General features: G+C 32.8%; 2 protein-coding genes across 2 annotated transcripts; both read left to right on the top strand.

Annotated features, from left to right (window-relative positions):
• Positions 1 to 2,032: 2,032 nt before the first annotated feature.
• On the top strand, positions 2,033 to 4,775 carry LOC145042208 (OBERON-like protein). Its single transcript, XM_078990591.1, has 3 exons — positions 2,033 to 2,179; positions 2,776 to 3,942; positions 4,038 to 4,775. Exons 2-3 carry the CDS (start codon positions 2,799 to 2,801, stop codon positions 4,595 to 4,597), a joined length of 1,704 nt encoding a protein of 567 aa, XP_078846717.1. The 5' UTR covers positions 2,033 to 2,179; positions 2,776 to 2,798; the 3' UTR covers positions 4,598 to 4,775.
• A 969-nt stretch (positions 4,776 to 5,744) lies between these two features.
• LOC145038643 (glucan endo-1,3-beta-glucosidase 4-like) lies at positions 5,745 to 22,220 on the top strand. Its single transcript, XM_078986935.1, has 3 exons — positions 5,745 to 5,898; positions 6,151 to 6,399; positions 21,996 to 22,220. The coding sequence occupies exons 1-3, from the start codon at positions 5,838 to 5,840 to the stop codon at positions 22,028 to 22,030; spliced, it is 345 nt and encodes a 114-aa protein (XP_078843061.1). The 5' UTR covers positions 5,745 to 5,837; the 3' UTR covers positions 22,031 to 22,220.
• Positions 22,221 to 23,291: the final 1,071 nt, after the last annotated feature.

Genomic DNA, 23,291 nt, shown 5'->3' with positions numbered 1-23,291 from the left:
TATAGGCTATTTGTAATATTTATTTTAAATGCTTATTTTTATTATTAATTAATTAAATCACAATAATTAAGCAAATAAGCATATAATTCACATAATATTCACATAATTCCTCTTTATTACTTCAAAATGAGTTACAAAGGTTGCCCTAGACTATTAAAACTTTATTAATGCTTTTAGCCCAGAAACACGGGCGTTACATTTAAAAAAAAACAGTTTATGTAATTTAATTCGTTCCACGTTAAGACCAAATGACCTTTTTTTCCCAGCTTGTCCAGGGTATTTGAGTTTTCAGGACCGACCCTATATATATATATATATATATATATATATATATATATATATATATATATATATATATATATATATATATATATAGGGTTAGGTTCATTTGAGACCATCTATATTTTGTAAGACCGTGAGACGCATTTTTTAATTTTTTAATTTATTTTTTTTTCATTTTTTTTAGTTAATTCATGTTCCGAAAATAATATTTAAAAAAATAATTTTTTGATTTTTCCATTTATTTTGCATTTTAAAATTATTTTTAGAATATGTACAGTGTAATATTCTATTTAGAATATTTCACGGATTTTTAAAAAAAAAAATAGAATTTTTTTAAATTTTTTATTTTTTTATTTTTTTTAGTTAATTCAAGTTCCGAAAATAATATTTAAAAAAAGAATTTTTAGATTTTTCCATTTATTTTATATTTTAAAATTATTTTTTATAATATGTAAGTGTAATATTCTATTTAGAATATTTCACGTATTTTAAAAAAAAAAACGGAATTCTTTTTTTTTTTTTTTTTTAGTTAATTTATGTTCCGAATATAATATTTAAAAAAAGAATTTTTTGATTTTTCCATTTATTTTGCATTTTAAAATTATTTTTAGATTTGATCTCACGGTCTCACAAAATTAGAATGGTGTCAAATGAACCTGAACATATATATATATATATATATATATATATATATATATATATATATATATATATATATATAATTTTAGAAGACGCGCCTTAAAAAAGTAGAATGGTCTTTACTTAATTTTATAAAACTTATCTACTAGAAAAGAAAATTATTTATATATACACCATTTACTAATCATATTAGTTAATTTTTATATATAAAAAGTAAGAGAGAATATTGTAAATTGAATCTCAAATCGCAAATGTGATTATTATATTTTTAAAACCGAATGGTATAGTTATTTTTGTGGTGTCTTATGTGATTTTTTATGTGGTGTGTATTTTAATGAAATAGATTTGATTTTATACATATTAGACAAAAAAAATATAAAATTTTAGCGATGGCTCCTTCTACTCACCGATTTTTATACATATTATATTTTTGATCCCCAAATTATATGTTGAAGCTCTGTCCGTGTATATATATATATATATATATATATATATATATATATATATATATATATATATATATATATATATATATATATATATATATATATATATTACACTGCACTTATATAAGACACATATAATACTAATACACAATATATACACACACTACATTTTTTTATTTGAACAAAACCCACATATTGTAATACACACGTTACACAAAGTATTAAAATACATAAAATACACGATATAAGACGAGAATAAATAATGAGGAAAAATTAGAAATTTTGATTATGCTGCTCAAACATACTGCTTCATCCCTTTTTTTTTAAGTAACTATTATATTAAAAATGGAAATAATACAATATTATGTAACTATTTAAAGTATTCGGTATGGTTTAGTTATTTTCGGTTTTTATACAAATAAAATTGTATTGCACAAAAAATATTCCGTTTTTATAAAATTAAAATCGCACTGTCGGTTTTAGTTTCAGTTTCGGTATGTGCCGATTTTTAATTCCAATGTGGCGAGGCATAAAAAAAAAAAAAAAAAAAAAAAACCCTTAACTAAAACAAACATTATGGATTGTTGATGCTTCGGTATAGTCTCAAATACTCAAGGGACTGTTTCTGTAATTAGCTCGAAGACAACATTTTGACCTTTTCTTATTGGAAAATATCACCCAAATATTCAATCAAGGTTTTGTTAAGGTCCTGTTCCAAAATCGCAACTGAAGAGATCTCAAAACTCTCCCCTTCACATGATTTGACTCTAATTTGATATTCTCTCCTGAGATCGACGAGTATTTGTTTTCTGGTGAGTATTCTTTCATTTAAATTTGCCATAGCCTTCTTCTTGCTGCAGTATTCGCACATCTCTTTCTAGTTTCCAACTTAATACTGGACGAAAACCTCGGAACTTTTCAATTTCATTTGATTCTGTGATTTTTTGGCATGATTGAAGTAATTGAGTTGGCAGTTTAGCATTAGGGTTTCATGAGCTAGTGATCGGGTGCGGATTTTCAAAACCTCAATATCGAACTGAAATTAACAAGTTCTTCGATTAGAGCTCAGCCCTAATGCAGTGTCAGCTATGAAGCCCGAAAATTCGGGCGCTTGTTTTCCCGTATATGAAAGAACTGATGATTTCTTCCTATCTAGGAGAGATGCAAAGTTCTATGAAGAATTAAAATTGTAATTTAGGGTTTCTGATTGCAATCCTACAGCTAAACTACCCTTACACCCACAGCTACATTTTCCCCCAAATTTGGGCATGAACAATCTATATGCCATTTATGAGCATCAGATTGAAAACACAACATTCACTTATTACCATTCTAACATCACATTTCTTGAAAATTTCTGTCTTACTACAATAGCATTGCATATTCTAACTCATTGTTGCATATTCAGAATCAATCCACACACTACATTTCATGGGCACTTCTTCAGGATCTCATTTCAACAATCAACCTTCACCAACAATGCTACCTCCACGTCAGCAAGTAAGATCCACACCTCTTCACACCTCCTTATCACTCATTCCACTTCCAACAGATGCTTCCGGATCACCAAATCTTCAAGAACGCGGCTCAAATTCCGATCAAATCCGCGAATCACCAACCGAAAGTGCAAGCTCCCGTGACACCTGGCCCGACCCTTTAATCCCATCCAAAAAAGAAAATGACAATACCACCCCTGAGCCCTCTGTCATCCGCCGTATCTCAGGATCAGATAAAATGTCCATCAGAGATGTATGTAGGGAAAGAGTGGATCTAATTTCAGAAAGAATGCAGAATCTACCTTACGAGTTCTTAGAGAAGCTAAAGAACGATCTTCGAGTTCTTATTGAAGGATCCGGTGGTCTTCAACACCGAGAAGAATACATTTCTCTTCAGAAAACGGTTCTGGGTCGAGGTGATTTGACCGAAAAGACCCTCACAATAGCTCACAGAGGCCAACTAGAGATTCTAGTTGCTGTCAAGACTGGAATACAAGCATTTTTACACCCAACTGTAAGTCTCTCACAAGCTTCCCTCATAGAAATCTTTTTATACAAAAGGTGTAGGAACATCGCGTGTGGGACCCAAATTCCAGCTGACGATTGTTCTTGTGAGATTTGTACTAAAAGAAACGGGTTTTGTAACCTTTGTATGTGTGTGATTTGTACAAAGTTTGATTTTGAGGTGAATACATGTCGATGGATTGGGTGTGATGTGTGTTCTCATTGGACACACACAGATTGTGCTATAAGAAACGGGCAGATTGGTGTGGGCCCGGGTAGAAACGGGGCAGGATCCGGATCCGGGTCCGGGTCCGAGGAGATGCTCTTTAGGTGTCGGGCATGTATGAGGACTTCTGAGTTATTCGGGTGGGTGAAAGATGTGTTTTATCAGTGTGTTCCTTTGTGGGATCGTGATGCTTTGATTAGAGAACTTGAATATGTTAGAAGAATATTTCATAGAAGTGAAGAAGTTAAAGGGAGGAAACTTTATTTCAAATGTGAAGAACTTTTGGAAAAATTGAAAACCGGGTTAGGTGAAGGTGTAGCTTGTAAATCCATATTGTCATTTTTTCAAGGTAATTAAATCAATAATCAATAATAGTTAATAAAACAAATAAACAAAAGTACATTGCTATTTCATACATTTAACCGTTTCATAAATTATCTATAGAAATGGACACGGGGTCCCCACAAGAAACCGAAGAAGGGCGATTAATCCCACCACAAGAAGCTTTCAATCGAATAGCCGATGTAGTCCATGAAGCAATTAAAAAAATGGAAATGGTAGAAGAAGAAAAAATACGATTAGTTAAAAAAGCGCGATTAGCCCTAGAAGCATGTGATCAAGAACTCAAAGACAAATCCCGTGAAATGACATCACTTAACATGGAAAGACAAAAAAAGAAGCATCAAGTGGATGAGCTTGAAAGCATTGTGAGACTTAAACAAGCGGAAGCGGACATGTTTGACTTAAAAGCTAGTGAAGCTAGAAGAGAAGCCGAGAGACTTCAAAGGATTGCTCTTGCCAAAACGGAAAAGTCGGAGGATGATTATGCAAATAGGTATTTGAAACAACGGTTGCATGAGGCGGAAGCTGAGAAACAATATTTATTTGAGAAAATAAGGTTGCAAGAGAGTTCATCGAGGGTGTCACAAGGTGGTGATCCGATGTATAATAAGATCCAAGATTTGCTTAAGAACATGTATACCGCACCTTCCAAAGGAGACTGACTGTTTGTTTCTTTTTGACTTAATGGACTTAATACAGACAGATGTAATCGGGTTTTTTTTTTTTTTTTTTTTTTTGTGTGTGTGTGTGTGTGTGTAAGAGTATGGATGGATGATGTTGTTGAGATGTAATGTTTATGTTTGAGTTATCTTAGCATATTGTTGTGTTGGGTTTTGGTTATTTAGTTTTATCTTTGTGTGCATGTTAGTCATTATCTACTTATTTTTGTCGATGATTTCTTTTAGAACTATTTCTTAAAATGAATAATTTTCAAATCATTTTCTTTTATTCTCATGCGTATGATGCATAAATTTTGTTGTCTTCTATGTAACCAGTCATCCTATCTTTGGGCGAATGTATGACTTTATAGTTTTTGATGTAGTTTGTATAAATATTACTTTTGTAATTTTGACTTAATTGATTTAACAAAGACATGATTTAATTCAGGCATATATATAAATCGGGAATATTTTCATAAAAAGTTGCGAGTTAATGGGATTTTTGTGTAAAAGCAAGGATTTTTCTGTTTTGATTTCAAGAAAATAAAGCAGATTGTAGTATTCTTTTTTCTTTCATTATTATTTGTGTGAAATTGTAGGAGGCTTGTGAGTTACACATGGTGATTGGGAGGAAAATTGGGGAAGTAAAGAATATCTTATCTTCTTTATTGCTTACTTTTAGGCTTTCCTTGAAGATGATGGTGGGAATGAATGATGATTGTAGTCACAACAATCATCATTATATTTCCTTACTTTATAAAATTAAAACCATACATAAAGTTCACTCTTGATGTATTTTAATGGTTAAATGCTTGTTTATACAATGATTTTTTTAATTTTTATATAGACAAAAGTAACTATATAACCATATACTTGTTACAATGTGAAAATGTGTTTACATAGACACACATTTAACCATATATTTAAATTATATATCTTGTTGAATAACCCTTGGTACAATATTAAACACTTTTTGATGTTCATCTCATTATATCGCATTATCTTTTACCTTCATCTTTTGTAACCTTCATTGTTGTCAAAAGGAAAAACACCCCAATGGAATTTATCAGGAAGTGTATACGACACATTTTAAACTAAAGCAATGAGGGTTCAAATTGAACACCAAATATTCCCTCACTCTCTTCTCATTTTCTCATTTAAAAAGGATCACACAACAATCATTCTCTTCTTAACCTTCATCACACAAAGCACAAAGATTTCACAATTCAAAAACTACCAATTAATGGCACAAGCTTTCATCAAAATGCTTCTTCTTATCACCATTTTCTCAATACATAAATCAGGTAACCATCATCGTATCACCTTACTTATGAATTATGAGGACACTATGATTTAACTTCATTTACCCATTTACTTTGTTTTTTGAACGACACATAAACCCATTAATTACTTGTAGTTATATATATATATATATATATATATATATATATATATATATATATATATATATATATATATATTATCAAAATAATAACCCACATTTTTTTATGATGTTGGTTTAGTTTTGTGATGTTATTGTTTCTTGATGAGTATAGATGGGCAATTTGATGATTGGTGTGTAGCTGATGAGCAAACCCCAGATGAAGAATTGCAAAGGGCAGTTGTTTGGGCATGTGAAAATGGTGCAAATTGTAGCAAGATTCAACCAAACCAGCCTTGTTTTCTGCCAAATACAATCAAGGATCATGCATCTTTTGTATTTAATAGCTATTTTCAAAGGATGAAAGCACATGGAGCCACTTGCTATTTCAATGCAGCTGCTCTTGTCACTGATCTTGATCCAAGTAAGCATATTATTCTTCCACAGTTTGAATCTTTGCATTTTGCGTAACAAGATGTCATGTGTGTGTGTGTGTGTATATATATATATATATACACACATTAGTATTCTTTTATAATATTCTAAAACTTCATAAGAGACTATAAATTATAATAATCTAATAGATTAATACACATACATATACATATCTAGTTGAGTAATATTCTTATAAAATATTCTATTAGAATATTGAATGAGTTTCCAATATGATCTAAATTTTATTTATTTTAATGTTTTATCATTATTTTTTTTTTGGAAATGTAAAATGATGAAGATAATAAAAAATATTTTTTTTTAATTTTATTTTCCACTTTTTTTTTACTTTAGATTTTTTATTAAAAATTAATATATATATATATATATATATGTATATATATATGTATATATATATATATATATATATATATATATATATATATATATATATATATATACCCTTAAAGGTATATAAGCTTAAGTACCCAAACCCATTATAATACATTATTTTGTTTAATATATTCATTATAATGTTCTTAAACTTCAACCCTTAACTTGATTTACTTTCAAAATTTTCGAAATTTTATTAATATCTTCCTCTTACATTACATCTTTTTGCCGAACACCTACTAGGCTATATATATTATAGTTGAAAATAAAAATTATTTAAGAGGAATATAAATGTGAAATTGATAAAATATTGGAAGTAAATCAAGTTACAAGTTGAATTATAAGAACATTGGACAATTACAATGTATGCATGATACAAAACGATGTAGTATAGTGAGTTTAGATACCTAAGCTTATATATCCTTCATGGTATATATATATATATATATATATATATATATATATATATATATATATATATATATATATATATATATATATATAGGGTTAGGTTCATTTGAGACCACATATATTTTGTGAGACCGTGAGATGCATTTTTTTTTTTATTATATGTTTTATTTTTTTATTTTTTTAGTTAATTCATGTTCCGAAAATAATATTTAAAAAAAGAATTTTTTGATTTTTCCATTTATTTTGCATTTTAAATTTATTTTTAGAATATGTACAGTGTAATATTGTTTTTAGAATATTTCACGTATTTTTCAAAAAAAAAAAAGAATTTTTTTTATTTTTTTTTAGTTAATTCAAGTTCCGAAAATAATATTTAAAAAAAGAATTTTTAGATTTTTCCATTTATTTTTCATTTTAAAATTATTTTTTAGAATATGTCAGAGTAATATTCTATTTAGAATATTTCACGTATTTTCAAAAAAAAAAAAAAACGGAATTTTTTTTAATATTTTTTTATATTTTTTTTAGTTAATTCAAGTTCCGAAAATAATATTTAAAAAAAAGAATTTTTGGATTTTTCCATTTATTTTGCATTTTAAAATTATTTTTACATTTGGTCTCACGGACTCACAAAATTAGAATGGTCTCAAATGAATCTGAACCTATATATATATATATATATATATATATATATATATATATATATATATATATATATATATATATATATATATATATATATATATATATATATATATATATATATATATATATATCAGCAAAAGAAAAATTCTAAACATACCAGATTAGAATAATATATGCAATGTTTTATTAGAATTATTTAGAGTTTTCATAAAAAATAAAAAATATAATATTCTAGTTTTAGTAGAATAACACACATAAACACATATATGAATAATATTCTAATAGACAATTTTGGTAGAATATTGAACGAATTTTCATGGTGATGTGATTTTTTTATTAGTTTTTTTTCTATAAAAATGACAAAAATAATGGAAAATATTTGTTTTTCACTTTATTTAATTTTTTGTATTTTTGAATTTTTTTTGTTGAACCCAGTATGATAGATTAAGATTGTATCTTCATGTCTTATAAAATATGATGGTTATATATATATATATATATATATATATATATATATATATATATATATATATATATATATATATATATATATATATATATATATATATATATATATATATATATATATATATATATAAAAGACCATCATATTTTATGAGACATGAGGTCACGATCTTAATCAATCATATTGGGTATCTATAAAAAATTCTAATATATATATATATATATATATATATATATATATATATATATATATATATATATATATATATATTAGTTTATAACCCATGGGAATCGTGTTTATAAAATTAATTAAACTTTAATAGTTAAAATTTAAAATTATTGATAACTTTTTTTAAATAAATTATTAATTAAGAGGGGTTTTTTTTAGTTATATAAAAATATAATCATTAATTTAAATAAATATATAAGATTATATCACTGTATAATTGTATTAATTTTATTTTAATTTTTATTCTAATGTTGTTAATTTAATTTAATTAGAATGAGAAATTTGAAATTTGAAATGGAGAATCAATATCTTGATAAATGGTATGCATTAATTATAATTATAAAACATAATAAATCTTTATGCAACCTAAATGTCATAAGTTTAAATCTTATTCTTAGCATATAACATTCCACGCTGTATGATTCTTGAGCCTTTCCAAAAAGAATTATGGTATGCTGGTAATTTATTTTTATTTTTATTTTTATTTTTTGATATATTTCAAGAATTCTTATTTTTGGAATTGGAACTACTTTGATAAAACGAAAAATATATAAGCTTGGTTTTTCGAAGTCCAAACATAATATGTGCTCAAGCTTGAGCAAAATGGTAACATATACTAAATTTTTTTTTTTTTTAATTTCTTCTTAATATGCACATTATATATATATATATATATATATATATATATATATATATATATATATATATATATATATATATATATATATATATATATATATATATATTCAAGATCTTTTGTGAATCTATATTTTCCTGAAACCACTCTTAAAATGCGATTTTTTTTTTCAAAAAAAAGTGTCATAATGCATCAAATCGGGTTTTTAGAAGTATATTTTCAAAAAAAAAAAAATCTTGAAAAAAAAATCCCATGTACTACAGGTGTATACGTGCACAAATGTCGAAATTTAACAAAGTTCGTAAAAAATGCACTTATGGATCAGTCGTATATGTACATTTTTTCGCTATTTTTTTTGCGAATATGATTGTATAGGACCGATTTGCTGTTTTTTTTCACTTTTTTTTTAAAAAAAATATCACACTAGAAAGTTCGCATTTTTAGAGTGGTTCACAAAAAATATGGCTTCGCAAAGGAACCTAACACACACGCGCGCGCACACACACACACACACACACACACACACACACACATATATATATATATATATATATATATATATATATATATATATATATATATATATATATATATATATATATATTAAAGATTATTTGCAATAGTTTATTTTTTAGAGATTATTTGTATGTGTTATGATACCATAGACCAAAATACCGTTCATAACCTTTGAATTATATTTATAAATTTCACTTGTCAACTACTAAACTTCTATCATAGAGTTATATATATATATAGATACATATATATATATATATATATATATATATATATATATATATATATATATTTCACTTGTCAACTACTAAACTTCTATCACAAAGCTATATATATATATATATATATATATATATATATATATATATATATATATATATATATATATATATATATATATATATATATATATATATATATATATATAAGAATCCAAAAGTTTCCTATGATAAATAATTTTGAAAATCGTTTCCTTAGTTTGAGACTGGATTCACACGAGTGTTCCTCCAGTTCACTCAAACCAAGGCTCTAATACCAACTTGTAACATCCATAAATTTCATAAAAAATTTAAACTTTTTCAAACATCTAAAAACACCATTTATTACAAATTGTTTTCAAAATAGTTTGTAATCAGAGTAATTCTCATAAATCATAACACAATATATGTGGATGTGAACGATCTAGCGTTCGCCTTCCCACGATTCTCTGAAGTACCTGGAACCATAAACTAAACTGTAAGCCCGAAGATTAGTGAGTTTCCCCAAAGTACCAACACCCAAATAAATAACATAACAACACGCATACTGAGCCATCAGACTGACTAGACCGCCTCACAGGGCCTACAACTTATCTGGACCGCTCCCGACCCTTCGGCACGTCTGGACCGCCTCGCAGAGCCTACAACCTATCCGGACCGCTGGTCGGGCCTTCGGCCTGACTCGACCGCCTCGCATGGCCTTCAGTCTACCGGGCCACCATGGGTCTATTGCCTTCTGATGGGTTTTGAGCATTCTAACACTTCCTAAGTGTACATGCAACCCTATTAACCTTGGATCTATGTTTGTCTAATTTGTCATGCAAAGTTGATTTCCAAGGTTATATTCCTATCTAGCATACATGGGGAACAATTTTAACATAAAGTATAGATAGAATAACTTACCTTGTTGTTGCTTGTGTTCCTTGAAACCTTGTGAGCCTAGCACCCCAAGTGTGATGCCTCAAATGCTTCACACAACACCAAATGCTCTTGGAAGAACTTATGAGAGAATACTCACTTCACAAAATCGGCCAAGCCCTCTATATTCTTAGTGTGTAGCCGATTTGGGAGGAGATCATATTACTTATATAGTGTTGACACACCTAGGGTTAAACCCTAATGTGTCATGACTCTTCATTTCCATGACCCATGGGTTTGTAACTCCCATGGAGCATCCATGGAGCATCCTATGGGTGGAACCCAACTTGATGATCCATGGAGCCTTTTAGCCCACTATACAAGATATGGATGATTTACTTAATCAACCCATATATTTAATTAGTTATCTTTTTGATCACTTAATTAATTCTAAATTAATTCTTGATCAAACTAATCAAATAATATTATTAATATATTAGAACTTATAATATATTAATAATCTCCAAGCGTTATTTCTCTCTTTTAGTCTATCCAATTGCATGGTGCCATGCAACCCAAATGGACCATGCCGGGTCGGGTCAAGTACATACCAGAAATAGTTATGGACTTAGACACCTTATCCAACAGTCTCCCACTTGGATAAGTCTAGTAACTATTACTGCAAGTATGACTTCAGGAACCGATCGGCAATCGTAGCTCTTTACAAGGTTTCTCGAAACTTGAGAAGATGATGGTACGCCATTTAAGATAAGTGATCATATAATCCTCTGTTCTAGATATCAGTCGGACAAATACATGGAACAATGTCTTACTTATTGTCCAACATTTGTTTCCCGATTTCCGATTTGTTTGACAAAGAACTTCATTGAACACATCAATTTAGTTCTGACCGGGCCCGGTACATAGGTCAAAACAAAATCATCGAGGGGCCCAGATATCAGCTTCTAATCCAAGAAGGAACAGATAAACTTCGACTCATATGTTTGTTCTACTACTCATTGAATTACACATAAGAGCACGATTTTATAACATCGAGTTACCAATGCGTTTTTCGTACAATCAATGCCTAACCAACTTGTAAGTAACAAATCATATCTCTAGGTTTAAAGACTTATATGATATTACCGTCTCACGATCACTCGAGATAGAATTCCATGAAGTGATTCCAGTGAGCGTGGGTTGAGTCCAATGCTCAGAACTTATGAGCACTCATGATTGTTGTAGCCTTGTCCCAGACCTTCTACAACCAAACATGACAGTCTTGATTCATACCTACTTCCGACATATAACCGACTGTGGAGGTTTGAATAATGTGTTATTCCAAACAAAATTATTCTGGAAGTCAAAACATGCAAAAGAAATATAGTAAACGATCGACAAGAGATAGCAACACTTTACTCATAAATAAAACACTTTTATTCATCATCAAATGTCAATTACACTTTACAAATTTCGAGATTATCTAACTACTAAATCTAATATCATCCTTCAGCCCTATGCTCCGAGCATGCTGGAGATGCTTAATCCGAGTCAGTCCCTTCGTGAGAGGATCTGCCGGATTCTCATCTGATGATACCCTCTTTGCCACGAGGAGTCCTTCTTCGATCCGATGTCTGATGAAATGGTATTTTCTGTCGATGTGTCTGGATCTCCCGTGATCCCTTGGTTCCTTGGCTAAGGCAACAGCACTTTCACTATCACAGAAAATTTCCATCGGCTCTTTAATAGCTGGTACAACTCCAAGGTCTCCAATGAAGTTCCTCAGCCATAACGCCTCCTTTGCCGCTTCGCTAGCTGCAATATACTCTGATTCACAAGTAGAATCTGCCACTGTCTCTTGCTTGGAACTCTTCCAAGAAATTGCTCCTCCATTTAGGGTAAAGACCCAGCCCGACTGAGAGCAGAAGTTATCCCTATCAGTCTGAAAGCTAGCATCACTATACCCTACAACTCTCAAGTTATCACTCCCACCGAGGGTAAGGACCCAGTCCTTAGTCCTTCGTAGGTACTTGAGAATATTCTTTACCGCAATCCAGTGTGCCTTGCCAGGGTTCCCCTGAAACCTGCTAACCATGCTCAAGGCAAAGGCTACATCAGGTCGAGTACACGTCATAGCATACATGATCGAACCTACAGCTGAAGCATAAGGTATTCGACTCATTTATGCTATCTCAGCCTCAGTGCTAGGGCTTTGTGTCTTACTCAGCTTGGCGCTACTCTGGATGGGCAACTCTCCTTTCTTGGAGTCTTGCATTCTGAATCTCTTCAGAATATTCTCCAAGTAGGTACTTTGACTAAGTCCAATTAGTCTTTTACTCCGATCTCTCAAGATCCTTATCCCCAAAATATAGGCAGCTTCACCAAGGTCCTTCATAGCGAAACACTTTCCAAGCCAGGACTTTACTTCCTGCAGGGTTGGAATGTCGTTTCCTATGAGTAGTATGTCATCCACATACAATACCAAAAAGCTAACTATACTCCCACTAGCCTTGACATATACACAAGATTCATCTTCACTCCTAGAAAAGCCAAATTCCTTGACCTTTTCATCAAAGCAAAGATTCCATCTGCGAGGTGCTTGCTTTAATCCATAAATGGATTTCTCAAGCTTACACACTCTATTAGGGTACTCGTTACTGACAAAACCCTCTGGCTGACTCATGTAAACATCTTCAGCCAACTTCCCATTAAGGAAAGCGGTTTTGACATCCATTTGCCAAATTTCATAGTCATGAAATGCGGCTATGGCTAACAGAACCCGAATAGACTTAATCTTGGCTACCGGAGAAAAGGTCTCATCATAGTCCACTCCAGGAATTTGAGAGAAGCCCTTTGCAACCAGTCTAGCCTTGTAAGTGTGTACTTTACCATCCATGTCGGTCTTCTTTTTGAAGACCCATTTGCACCCTACAGTCTTTCGACCTGGTACATTCTCAACCAAGTTCCAAACTTGATTGTCATACATGGATTGTATCTCGCTATCCATAGCCTCTTTCCATTTGGCAGACTCGGGGCCCGCCATGGCTTCCTCGTAGCTATTAGGGTCATCTTGACTTACTAGTGTCTCATCACTAATAAGTGTCTCACCTTCTGCAGTAATATGAAATCCATAGTAATGCTCAGGTGCACTCCTAACTCTCGTGGAACGCCTCAGAGGTACAGATTCGTCAATTGGCTCAACAGGAGTTTCCTCCTCAAGTTGAGGGCTAGAGTTTGAAGTTCCTTCACCACTTGACTCTTGAATTTCTTCAAGATCAACTTGCCTCCCACTGTCTCCTTGGCTTATAAACTCTCTTTCTCGAAAGACTCCTCTTCTTGCTACAAAGACCACATTGTCACTAGGTCTGTAGAAGAGGTAACCAAAGGATTGCTGTGGGTAGCCGATGAAAATACACCTCTCGCTTCGGGGTTCGAGCTTATCATGAGTCTCGCGTCTCACGAAAGCCTCGCAGCCCCAAATCTTGATGTGGTCTAGTTTAGGTACTTTACCAGTTCACATCTCGTGAGGAGTTTTGGCAACTTTCTTTGTAGGGACTAGATTGAGGATATGGGCGGCAGTCTCTAAGGCATACCCCCAGAATGAGATTGGTAGCGAAGCTCGACTCATCATGGAACGAACCATGTCCAACAAGGTTCGATTACGCCTCTCAGCCACACCATTCAACTGCGGTGTCCTGGGAGGTGTCAATTGTGAGACAATCCCACATTCCTTTAGATAGTCGAGGAACTCTGAACTAAGATACTCACCACCTCGATCGGATCGAAGCATCTTAATGTTCCTGCCCAATTGATTCTCGACTTCCTGTTTAAATTCCTTAAACTTCTCGAAAGTCTCTGACTTATGCTTGATTAAGTAGACATATCCATATCTACTGTAATCATCGGTAAAAGTCAAATAATAACGATTAGCATCCCTTGTGGCATGTTTGAATGGTCCACACACATCCGTGTGTATAAGGTCCAACAAACCTTCACCCCTTTCACATGAGCCTGTGAAGGGTGACTTTGTCATTTTTCCAAGTAAGCATGATTCGCAACTATCGTTTGACTTTAGGTCAAACGACTCCAAGACTCCATCCTTTTGGAGTTGGCCTATGCGTTTCTTGCTTATATGTCCAAGACGACAATGCCATAATGATGCTTTATCCAAGTTATTATTATTAGTAGAATCAATACACAAAACATTATTTCCTAAGTTATCTACAATAGATACAGCTTCATACACACCATCACAAGGTAATGCTTTAAAATAAAGTACATTATTAAAGAAAGCATTAATCGAACCAACTTCATTATCAAACGAAAAGGTGAAACCTTGTTTGTACAATGCATGAAAGGAAATAATATTTCTAGCCATTTCTGGCGAATAACAACATTTATTCAAATCTAAATTTAACCCACTACTTAGCGATAAAGTATAAACTCCAATCTTGGTGACAGGTGTAACTTTCCTATTCCCCATGATTAAGTTTATTCTTCCTTGCTCCACATTCTCACTTCTTCCTAGTCCCTGCAAGTCACAACAAATATGAATACCGCAACCTGTATCAAGGACCCAAGATTTCGAATGGGATGAGTTATTAGAAATGATAGTGTAAATACCTGCATGGTTGGGTTTGACTTTCCCATCCTTTACATCTTGCTGGTACTTTGGGCAGTTCCGCTTCCAATGAGCTTTTTCATGGCAATAGAAGCATTCAGCCTCTTTTGGGTCAGAAGAAGGAGTAATGAAACCTTTCTTGGTTCCACTTGAAGAAGAGCCATCAAGGGTCCGAGCCTTGGTACCCTTTGAAGATCTCTTTCTCTTCCTCCCTCGACTTTGCCCGATTGCCAAGACCGGAGTTGAGTCTGGAGTAGGAGTGATAGCAACCGACTTCCCCTTAAGACCTGTTTCTGCGGTCTTGAGAAGTCCCTGAAGTTTGCTGAGGGTGACCTCTTCCTTGTTCATGTGATATGTCATGCGGAATTGATCATAGCACGATGGTAAGGAGTGCAAAATGATATCTATTGCAAGCTCCTCAGGGAAGTTCACATTGAGCTTCAGCAACCGATCCACATACCTTTGCATTTTCTGCATGTGGCTCGTGACGGACTCTCCGTCCTTCATCATGGTTGTTATCATGGAGCAGATGACTTCGTACCTCTCTTGTCGTGCACTTTGATGGTATCTTTCCATCAAATCTTGGTGCATTTCATAAGGGTAGAAGTCTTCGTAAGACTTTTGGAGTTCAGCTGTCATGGTGGCTAACATGATGCAAGCCACCTTGGTTGCATCTCTTTCATGAGTATGAAAGTCAGCGATCTCCTGGGGAGTTGCAGTGGACTCGTCAATTTCCTTAAGCTCCTTGTCAAGGACATATTCTTTGTCCTCGTAGCGGGTAATCATCCTGATGTTTCTGATCCACTTATTGAAGTTGGATCCATCAAAGGTGACTTTCCCACATAGACTCATAAGAGTAAAGGAGCCATTAGGATTCGAGCCAGAAGCATTAGTTGAAGACATCTGAAAAAGAAGAACAAGTTTAGTTTAGATTTAAGAGAGTCCTTAATAAAACACCCAAATGTAATATTAAGGCTAGGATCCAATCACAATATAATATAACTTAGAAGAGGTATGCCGTAATCTAAGCTATACCATATTTGAAAGGTAGGTGAATGACGATTCACCAATTTCCACCACGAAAACCGAAATATTAAATATTTAGTTTTTATTGGTTTTAGAAATTCCTAGATTCTTTGAGATCCAATGAACTTTTCAAAGGCATGTTTCAATCTCGGGAGTGCCCTCCAGGTTTTGTGACTGGGATGCCGAGGATCACAAAACGAGGTGTGAAGTAACCATGCAAATCACTTGGTACCCTTAAAGTTTATCACTCAATCGATGTGCCGGTAAACCACACACGCTCCACCGATACTATAATAAACCTTAAGTCACCCTTTACCTACCTTGTTAAGTCCAAGTTAGTGTGCCGGTTAACCACACACGCTCCACCAACGACTCAGACAAAGTGTAAAGTGTAATTTCATGGATTAGCACCTTATTCACATTTTTCCTAAAGTAACTAAGATTGGGAATTTAATAAACATTTAGTTACTTCATATATTCATCATACTTTGAATGAGAATTTATAAGTCCTTGTCTTACCCGTTCGGCTAACAACCCTCCACCAGTCAAGCAAGCGGTGGGTGAGAATATACACCCATTAAGCCACCATTTTATAGGCAACAACCTTATACCCACCTTATAGACCGGCTTCGTGAATGAGGCGTACTAGCGGTAAGACGACTTGTTCTTATACATATATATATAATTATTAAATCATCATAATATAAGTATAAAGGTTGAATTTTAACTTTTAAAATTCTAGGGGTTGGAACTAAAGTTTTAACTTAACTTTACTTGTTCCAAAACTTGAGGGCAAGTTTTGTAACTTTCAAAACTTTTCATTTCTTGTAACTTATGAGTTTAATAGAGTCATAAAATGAAGACTCTTCATTTTTACAACTCTTGTGTTTTCTTAATGGTTTTAACTCAAGTGTGACTCTTGGTTTTCCATAACTTAAGGATAAGTTATGAACTCCATTAAAACACATTATGATCAAGAATTAAACTACCAAATAGGTTACAAATAATTCCTATGATCATCTAAAACATCATAAGAACAAGAACATGAATATGTACACAATCAAAAATTACATAAAACTTTGTAATTTTGATAACTAGTTGTTGTAAATGAATTAGCAAGACATTACACCACCAAAAACAAGTTTACATTTACTAAAACAGTTTAGGGTAATGTTTCTAATTCATTTTCCAGCAACTGAATCGAAATTCTGCACTCATTCGACCCTACTCGCCGAGTGCAAGAACATGACTCGCCGAGTTGGTTGAAGATACACATGGACTCGACGAGTCCCCCCTATGGACTCGACGATTCCGTTCGCAGACAGCAAATTTTCGATTCTGTTTTCAACTTTTAAGCACAAATAAGAACAAACAAGCCTAGGCTCTGATACCACTGATGGGTTTTGAGCATTCTAACACTTCCTAAGTGTACATGCAACCCTAATAACCTTGGATCTATGTTTGTCTAATTTGTCATGCAAAGTTGATTTCCAAGGTTATATTCCTATCTAGCATACATGGGGAACAATTTTAACATAAAGTATAGATAGAATAACTTACCTTGTTGTTGCTTGTGTTCCTTGAAACCTTGTGAGCCTAGCACCCCAAGTGTGATGCCTCAAATGCTTCACACAACACCAAATGCTCTTGGAAGAACTTATGAGAGAATACTCACTTCACAAAATTGGCCAAGCCCTCTATATTCTTAGTGTGTAGCCGATTTGGGAGGAGATCATATTACTTATATAGTGTTGACACACCTAGGGTTAAACCCTAATGTGTCATGACTCTTCATTTCCATGACCCATGGGTTTGTAACTCCCATGGAGCATCCATGGAGCATCCTATGGGTGGAACCCAACTTGATGATCCATGGAGCCTTTTAGCCCACTATACAAGATATGGATGATTTACTTAATCAACCCATATATTTAATTAGTTATCTTTTTGATCACTTAATTAATTCTAAATTAATTCTTGATCAAACTAATCAAATAATATTATTAATATATTAGAACTTATAATATATTAATAATCTCCAAGCGTTATTTCTCTCTTTTAGTCTATCCAATTGCATGGTGCCATGCAACCCAAATGGACCATGCCGGGTCGGGTCAAGTACATACCAGAAATAGTTATGGACTTAGACACCTTATCCAACACCTTCAACACAATAAAAGACTGACTCAACCCAACCATACACACATATATGTCGACATACTCATAACACATAAATAATCAACAAACAAGAACATATCATACATATCACTAAGCATATCATCATCCTATCTACCAGGATACCGACCTAACATATCATAATAGCATAACAACAACCTATCTACCAGGATACCAATCTAACAGATCATAACTAGATACAATCATATTATAACCAGGATAATAATACAAAGGGCCGACCTTGGTGCCTTCGACCCTTTAGTACAATGAGGAAAACTCACCTCACAAGTAGTGCTGAACTGGACTGAAAGTCTCCGACTGCTGTCTCACCAAAAGTCTCGAACTATCCAAAATAACGAATACTAAGTTAAGAGTTTCAATATCAATCTTGACCAAGGGTCCAACATAGAGTAATAGTCAATTCTATATCATTTCCTTAATTTGAGCCAAGGCCCAACTTCAAATCCTTAAATCCAAAAGCCCAATATACAAGGCCCGTAATTAGCCAAATTTCCAAATTGGGCCCAAATCCCTTATTGGGCCTTACCCAAAGATCCGGTCCTCTAACTAGTCCATAATTATACTTATCTAGATGATCCAGGAGGGCCCAAGCATCAAGGCCCAATAGATGACCCAATACCGGAAGCCCAAAATAGCGAAGGCCAACATGCTGAGTACGCGAGGCGTACTCAGCTGTACGCTTGGTGTAAATGCCTTGACCAGAAAACGAGACACTGACCACCTATGCTCGGTGTACGCCTTGGTACGACCAACGTATACTGTGGCCATGCAAAACTTCATTAAGTTCTTAATACACCTCGTCCAGACGTCCCAAGTTAGATCTATACTTAAAAGGATGTCCCAAACCATAAAGTTTCCAACTTTATGGTTATGCATGCCTTATAAGTCCATAAACTCAAAACCCTTGTTTGTCTTAACCATTTAAGACCTTTATAGCTTGCATGAAGCTACCAAATGGGACAATATAGCATTTTTATGGTTCAAAACACTTTAAATCTTTTGAAATGGTGGATTCTTTGGTCTTAGAGTAGCTTAACTCACCAAGACCAAGAAAAACGACTCATTTACTCATAAAACTTCCATGTAAGATCTATGGGGAACTACAAGTAAAGGTAAAGGTTTTTTTTTTTTGCCTTCTGGAGCTTCCCCAAGGGATGAAGATCACATATCCAAAGCTTGAATCTACACCAATGCTCTTCAAGGAGTCTCCTATTTTTCTTCTTCTTCTTCTCAACCTAAGGAACTATCACACACTCAAACTCACAGACACATAAGGCTAGGATTTGGAAAATGTCTCAACAGTAGGGAGGCTGAACGTGTTTGGAGAAATGAGCTATAAAGTTACTTATATACCAACCAAACCCTAAATATTAGGGTTTTCACCTGACGTGAGTACGCCCAACATACACAAGTGTACGCCTAGAGTACTAGGGAATGCCTAGTATACTCAACGTACCCTTATGTACGCTCAACATACTCCTCCTGATCCGAAAATTACAATATTAGCCATTAGGGCAACTCATGGCTATACTCTTCCATCCCAAAGGACTAAAAATGATAAATAATAATAAAAGGTAGGAATCTAAAAATACCTGCAAATTTCGGGATGTTACACAACATAAGAAACTTTTTTTTTTCGAGCAGAGGAGGATGACAACGATGATGAAGATGACAAAAAAACCCCCACCACCATCATCAAAATACCACAATAAAAACCCGCCACATCCACTCCAAAATCTAAGAAACCTAGTCTCCTTTTCTTTGCGGATGACGAATCTACGAACATTGTTACTCCAATCTCTCGAAGCCTCCCTTCTAACCCAAATAAACAACATAGTTCTTCTCGTGTATCAAAATCCTCACCTTTGTCATCATTGTCAACTCATAAACTAACTTCTATAAAAGGCAGAAGCTCTACGACATCTCTTCCCTATAACATACAACCACAAGCCGTCGTTTACACCAAAGAAGCGTTCCTTGATCGCAACAATCATTGGCTGCTGCCCTTAATTACATATGAATGAATGGATGTACTAATCATGGTGAGGCTGAAGGTCTGAGTGATGATGAGCCTGGATTTCAAGGAAGATTTTCCTTGATTGGGGAGAAAAGTGAGGCTAAAAAGGGTGTTTTTGAGGATGTTCTTGTTGATTTGAGAAAGGAGAATGAAGAAGGCGATGGTAGTGAGAGAGGGAGAGAGAGAGAGAGAGAGTGTGTGTGTGTGTGTATGTGTGTATGTGTGAGAGTGAGTTCACATTCACACTCACATTTACATCTTTGAATATGTTTTGAACATGTTCATACTTGTTTTACTATACAACTTAAGCAACAACAACAGGTAGAGGGTAGTGAAGTATAGGCCTATCGTTTACAAGAAGGGCTTCGTTCCTATTTTGATGAATTTGCATCAGGTTTACCAAACTGTTTTTGAAAAATGGTGATGTTGGCCTCATTTGATGCATGGTCATGAATGATTCATCCTAATGAGGCCATTTATGGCACTCTTCTCCTACATTTCTCCGCATCTAATAAAAAAAGTTTAAGATCATAAATTGGAATGGATTCTTCATTAATGAAAGCAATTGTGGAGTTAACATGTGATATTTCTCTATAAGGAATTTCAGTGAGCATGTTCAGTCCAAGTTTGTAAAGCAAAAGAAGAAATTGAGAAAACCATACCTTCATTAAGTGTGAGGTTTCAGGAAAACCTGATCGCGATTGGGGGATAGCTTCTCTTGAAGGCGCCAGGAAAATAGAATCTAAGTTACTATATTTGCTCCTGAAATACCTAATCTGGGAGGTTGAAAAATCGTTTTTTTATCCATAGAACGACACCTCTTCGAGGTGTAAAGCAACTTGCCATTCTATTATGCTTAAAACAGGGAGATCATCAATCAAACATGCCAAGATAGTTCTTTTTTCATAAAATTCAAAATCATTAATCAGTTATAATGAGTAACAGAGGTAAATAATGAAATTTAGCTTTAAATTTTGCAGAAAAATATACGTAGAGAGGGACAGGGAGAGGGAGAGAAAGAGGGAGGTGGGCCCTATTTATTTTTAGTTATAAAAATCATTTAATAGATATTAAATCTTGTAAGAAAATGGAAAATAAATACATTGAATGCATATAAGTCATTTCAATATTCAAGGGACCTTTGTCTTTAATATTTTTGTGTATTCATTCCTAAAAGAGTCATATTATCCTATTATCCTATGAGCTTATTAAATTTAACAAGTGGGAGTACTCTTGTATTAAGTTATGTTTTAAAGATTATACATTTTATTTTATAATATATGAGATTATTAATGTAGTGTTTTATACGGATGATAGGTCATGGCTCTTGCAAGTTTGAAATTCATGGATGAAGATAAAGTGGCATGAGATGGCAAAAAGTTAAGTATAAGTCCTCGACATGTTTACAAGTTAAGACAACATGATTCAATACCAATTTTACTATTTTTTTTTTCCTTTCAAAATATCAATATAAATGAATTTTGTTATAAGTTTAGTGATAAGATTTTATCATTTTATATCTAAAGTATGTGTTGTTGTAAATAGTAGTTTGCACATACTAATGAGGTGTTATATTAAAAAAAATGTTAACCACGTTGAAGTTTGAACCCGTCCAGACTCAAGATTACTAAACTATTACAACACAACTAACACATGTGTTACTTACAAATATCTTCCTTGTTAACATAACTTTTATGCTCTTCCATTTTCCTCAACCCAAGCAAAATACATAAGTGTTCATGGGATAATGTTAAACAAGGTAATTCATAAGACAAACATTGTCTTATGGGATATACAAGACTTAAAATGTAAAATGACATCCAATACATTCCAATATAAAATATTTAATTAAATAACAATATAATGAAATATCATACAAAGGAATTTCAATTTTCAACTCAAATCATACCTTATTTATTTCATATCTAACCTCAGGTAGGTTAGCAAAAGACACTTCAATTATTTACGAGAAGAACAAATAACACACTTAGCCTTACAAGTTACATGTATCTATGGCATATGGGTCCCTCGTACAAGTAGGAACCCCATACTCACTTACTAACGTGAGTGTTTTCATTCTCCGACATTAGTGGGTTTGTTTCATTCTCCTTATACCAATGTACAACTATTGTATAGATGAGAGAATTGCTTTATGCAATTATATCATATTAAAGAATCTATCATTAAAATACTAAATTTAAAAAAAATATCCCCATACAGGTGCTTGTGTAAAGCTCACTTGAAGACTAAGGAGATATCTATTCTCTCGATCACCCTTCATTGCATCATACCCGTCCAATACCAACATTAAAGTTTTTTTAACATTAAATAATTTTATTACATTTGAGATCCTTATTTATATATTCACTAGGTTGTAAGACCTATATATTACACGAGTTCATTTAAAAAAAATTAAATACGAAATTCTAAACATTTAAGAAGTTTGAATTTATAAAAATTAGAAAAATATTGAATTATTAAAATTAAATTGTTTTTTCTTTTTTAAATTTAAACAAATAATTCAGATAAATAAATAAAGGAAACTAGTCGAGTTTTAATTTAGAAATTAGAAAGAAAGTCAATTAATGAAACTGATATGAAATTATTATTATA

The sequence above is a fragment of the Lactuca saligna genome, chromosome 4 (genome assembly GCF_052625555.1).
Source record: "Lactuca saligna cultivar CGN05327 chromosome 4, ASM5262555v1, whole genome shotgun sequence".
NCBI classification, from domain to species: Eukaryota; Viridiplantae; Streptophyta; class Magnoliopsida; order Asterales; family Asteraceae; genus Lactuca; species Lactuca saligna.
The sequence above is the reverse complement of the archived record's forward strand: the minus strand, read 5'-3'. Positions and strand labels throughout refer to the sequence as shown.

Bases quoted from the DNA above. Each gene is read 5' to 3' on its own strand.
- LOC145038643 (XM_078986935.1), top strand. From the start codon at position 5,838: ATGGCACAAGCTTTCATCAAAATGCTTCTTCTTATCACCATTTTCTCA. The intron at 5,899-6,150 runs GTAACCATCATC...TGATGAGTATAG, and splicing joins TTTCTCAATACATAAATCAG to ATGGGCAATTTGATGATTGG. The intron at 6,400-21,995 runs GTAAGCATATTA...TACGGATGATAG, and splicing joins TGTCACTGATCTTGATCCAA to GTCATGGCTCTTGCAAGTTT.
- LOC145042208 (XM_078990591.1), top strand. From the start codon at position 2,799: ATGGGCACTTCTTCAGGATCTCATTTCAACAATCAACCTTCACCAACA. The intron at 3,943-4,037 runs GTAATTAAATCA...AATTATCTATAG, and splicing joins CATATTGTCATTTTTTCAAG to AAATGGACACGGGGTCCCCA.